This window comes from Sphaeroforma arctica (assembly GCF_001186125.1).
Source record: "Sphaeroforma arctica JP610 unplaced genomic scaffold supercont1.4797, whole genome shotgun sequence".
Lineage (NCBI taxonomy): Eukaryota > Ichthyosporea > Ichthyophonida > Sphaeroforma > Sphaeroforma arctica.
The window spans coordinates 1-2,265 of NW_014035761.1; the positions used below are offsets into that span (position 1 = coordinate 1).

The window sequence follows — 2,265 nt, forward strand, 5'->3', positions numbered from 1 at the left end:
GGATATTATAAACTAAATTTTATAATCTCCGAACTACTACTTATAGATTTTGGTCCTCCCGCCAATCTCCAAAATCCAATAAGTCTTTTTCTTTTTTTAACTTTTCTTCAGATGGAACTTTATTTTTATCAGCTAATGTATTAACGTGACTTACGTTATTATGTCTATCTACAAATTAGGCATGTAGTCATGAACACTTAGTACTTCTAATGAAAATTATTCAATAAAGAACAGCTAGAGGTACGCCCTGTGTGATCGAGGATATTTAGGCTCTTAACAAGAGGCAGTCCCGATCATTCTTACACAAGCTACCACTGCTAAATCCTAGCTGACTAAATTGTATTTTAGTTTAATATAGTTTGAAACCTAGTAATTTCCATCGAGGTTTACACAATCACCAGGGCGTCACGATTTCAGCTGATCGTCTAGCAGCATTGCTAGAGGTGGACCGGCCAGGTAACCAGGATCGGGCGTGGTCTTAGTACCATATGGTGGCGTTTTGGCAACGTTATATTGTCGGTTTCTTTAAAATTCTGAAACCTATATCAGCCCTTCTCAAGGATGGCGTTCGTTTCAAGTGGGGCGCTGACCAACAGGCCGCCTTTGATTTAATCAATGGGCGCCTGAAGACTTGTGCGGTGCTCGCTACGCCGGAACCAAGTGAGCGGTTGTACCAGTTCGCTGACGCCTGTGAGCACATTGGTCTAGGCGGAGCAATTTACGTTCTCAGGAACGGGGAGCTTTGGCCGATGACTTACTTTTCTTCAAGGTTCTCGCCGACTCAACTAAACTACCATGTTACCGACAAAGAATGGCAGGTGCAGGTGTATGACCTCCGAAAGCATTGGGCGGTGTTTGGTAACTATCACCACCCCATCACTATTTACGGATCACCAGGCTCTGTTGACCCTATGGCACCGAGAGTTTCTCGCTGACGATCCCCGTGGTCGCCGACAGGCACGTTGGCAGGAGGTCTGCCGGGATCGGGACGTTTACCTTTTGCACGTTCGTGGCAAGGATAATAGCACGGCCGACATGTTCAGTCGGATTACGACCACGGTGGATCCGTGGATGGACCCTGTTAGGACCCAGACGGTGAGTCCCAGGCGTCGGGTGATGTGGCGCTATCATGTGGCACGGTAAGGCCCCCCTCACAGTAATGAGTACATGGCCAACAAGTAGTATTTAAATGTCGCTGATAAGCCTTGGGGTCCGCATACTCATGACGGCTTCGCTCTTCCTGGCAACAATCATCTGCCAAATTATTTTTCCCCTTCCTTGGAAGGTGGGGCTTTCTCCAAGCTCTGGACGTTCCTGAACTTGCGGGTTAATTGTCCGTGGGTGTTTTGGCCAAGGTTATCGCAGACGAGGCAGACATAACTCTGATGTGCCCGTATCTCCCTAATGCCTCTTGGTTCAAACCAATGTGGTAAACGAATGCTTCAATAACTGTATCGCAACGTTCTCCCTCCGTAGAGAGGGAGACGTTGTTCATTTATTAGTAATTGTAAAATTAATGACTAATAATGAGTCATAAGTCATGTGCTGTAATAGTCAGCAAAAACCAAGTTTATCAGATTATTCTGATAAACTGTAAAAACTATAATAAAACTAAAATAAACAAATAAACCTAAGTACTTGTATTCTGACCACACCAATGTTGTCGTTATTGTCGCGCGAGCTCATTATTATACCCCCGGAGAAAGGTGTCTTTTTCCTTTATGGACATGAAGAGATGCCACCCCCTCGATGGGGCCCAACGTTGTTGTGTCGGCTTTCTGCCAAAAGTGCTAAGTTCCAGGTTCCCAAGGATTTCTGGTGTCAGTGTGACGCGTTTGTCCCTGGTGGATCGGCGTGCTCGTCGAGCCAGTGCCCGGCAGGAGCAGGTCCTCGCGGCTGAGCAACGTGAATTGCCCAAGTCTCAGCGAGAAGTCGAGGTAACAGTCAAACGCGCTATGGAGGGTCCCTCTCCATACAGAATTCGCGGCTTTGTCTTGTCTTGGCCGGAAGTCCACAATGTCATTGCGGCTACGCACAAGGTGTACATGCACGTCGGGACCGATAAGCTGGTTGGAAAGCTTTACACCCTTTATGGCTAGAACGGCCTGCGGTCGCTGATCAGGGTGGTCAAGCGTTCTTGCCACACTTGCCAGCTGCGCGCTCCACATGGCACGCAAGAGATCGGTCTACAATATATATATATATATATATATATATACATACACACACACACACACACACACACACACACTATATATATATATA

The 2,265-nt window shown here is 46.6% G+C and overlaps 1 protein-coding gene across 1 annotated transcript; it reads right to left on the reverse strand.

Annotated features, from left to right (window-relative positions):
* Window positions 1–1,731: 1,731 nt before the first annotated feature.
* SARC_14569 (hypothetical protein) lies at window positions 1,732–2,168 on the reverse strand (the record flags this gene model as incomplete). The annotated part of the gene is made up of 1 exon (XM_014291298.1): window positions 1,732–2,168. The coding sequence occupies one exon, from the start codon at window positions 2,166–2,168 to the stop codon at window positions 1,791–1,793; it is 378 nt and encodes a 125-aa protein (XP_014146773.1). The 3' UTR covers window positions 1,732–1,790.
* Between the last annotated feature and the right edge of the window lie 97 nt (window positions 2,169–2,265).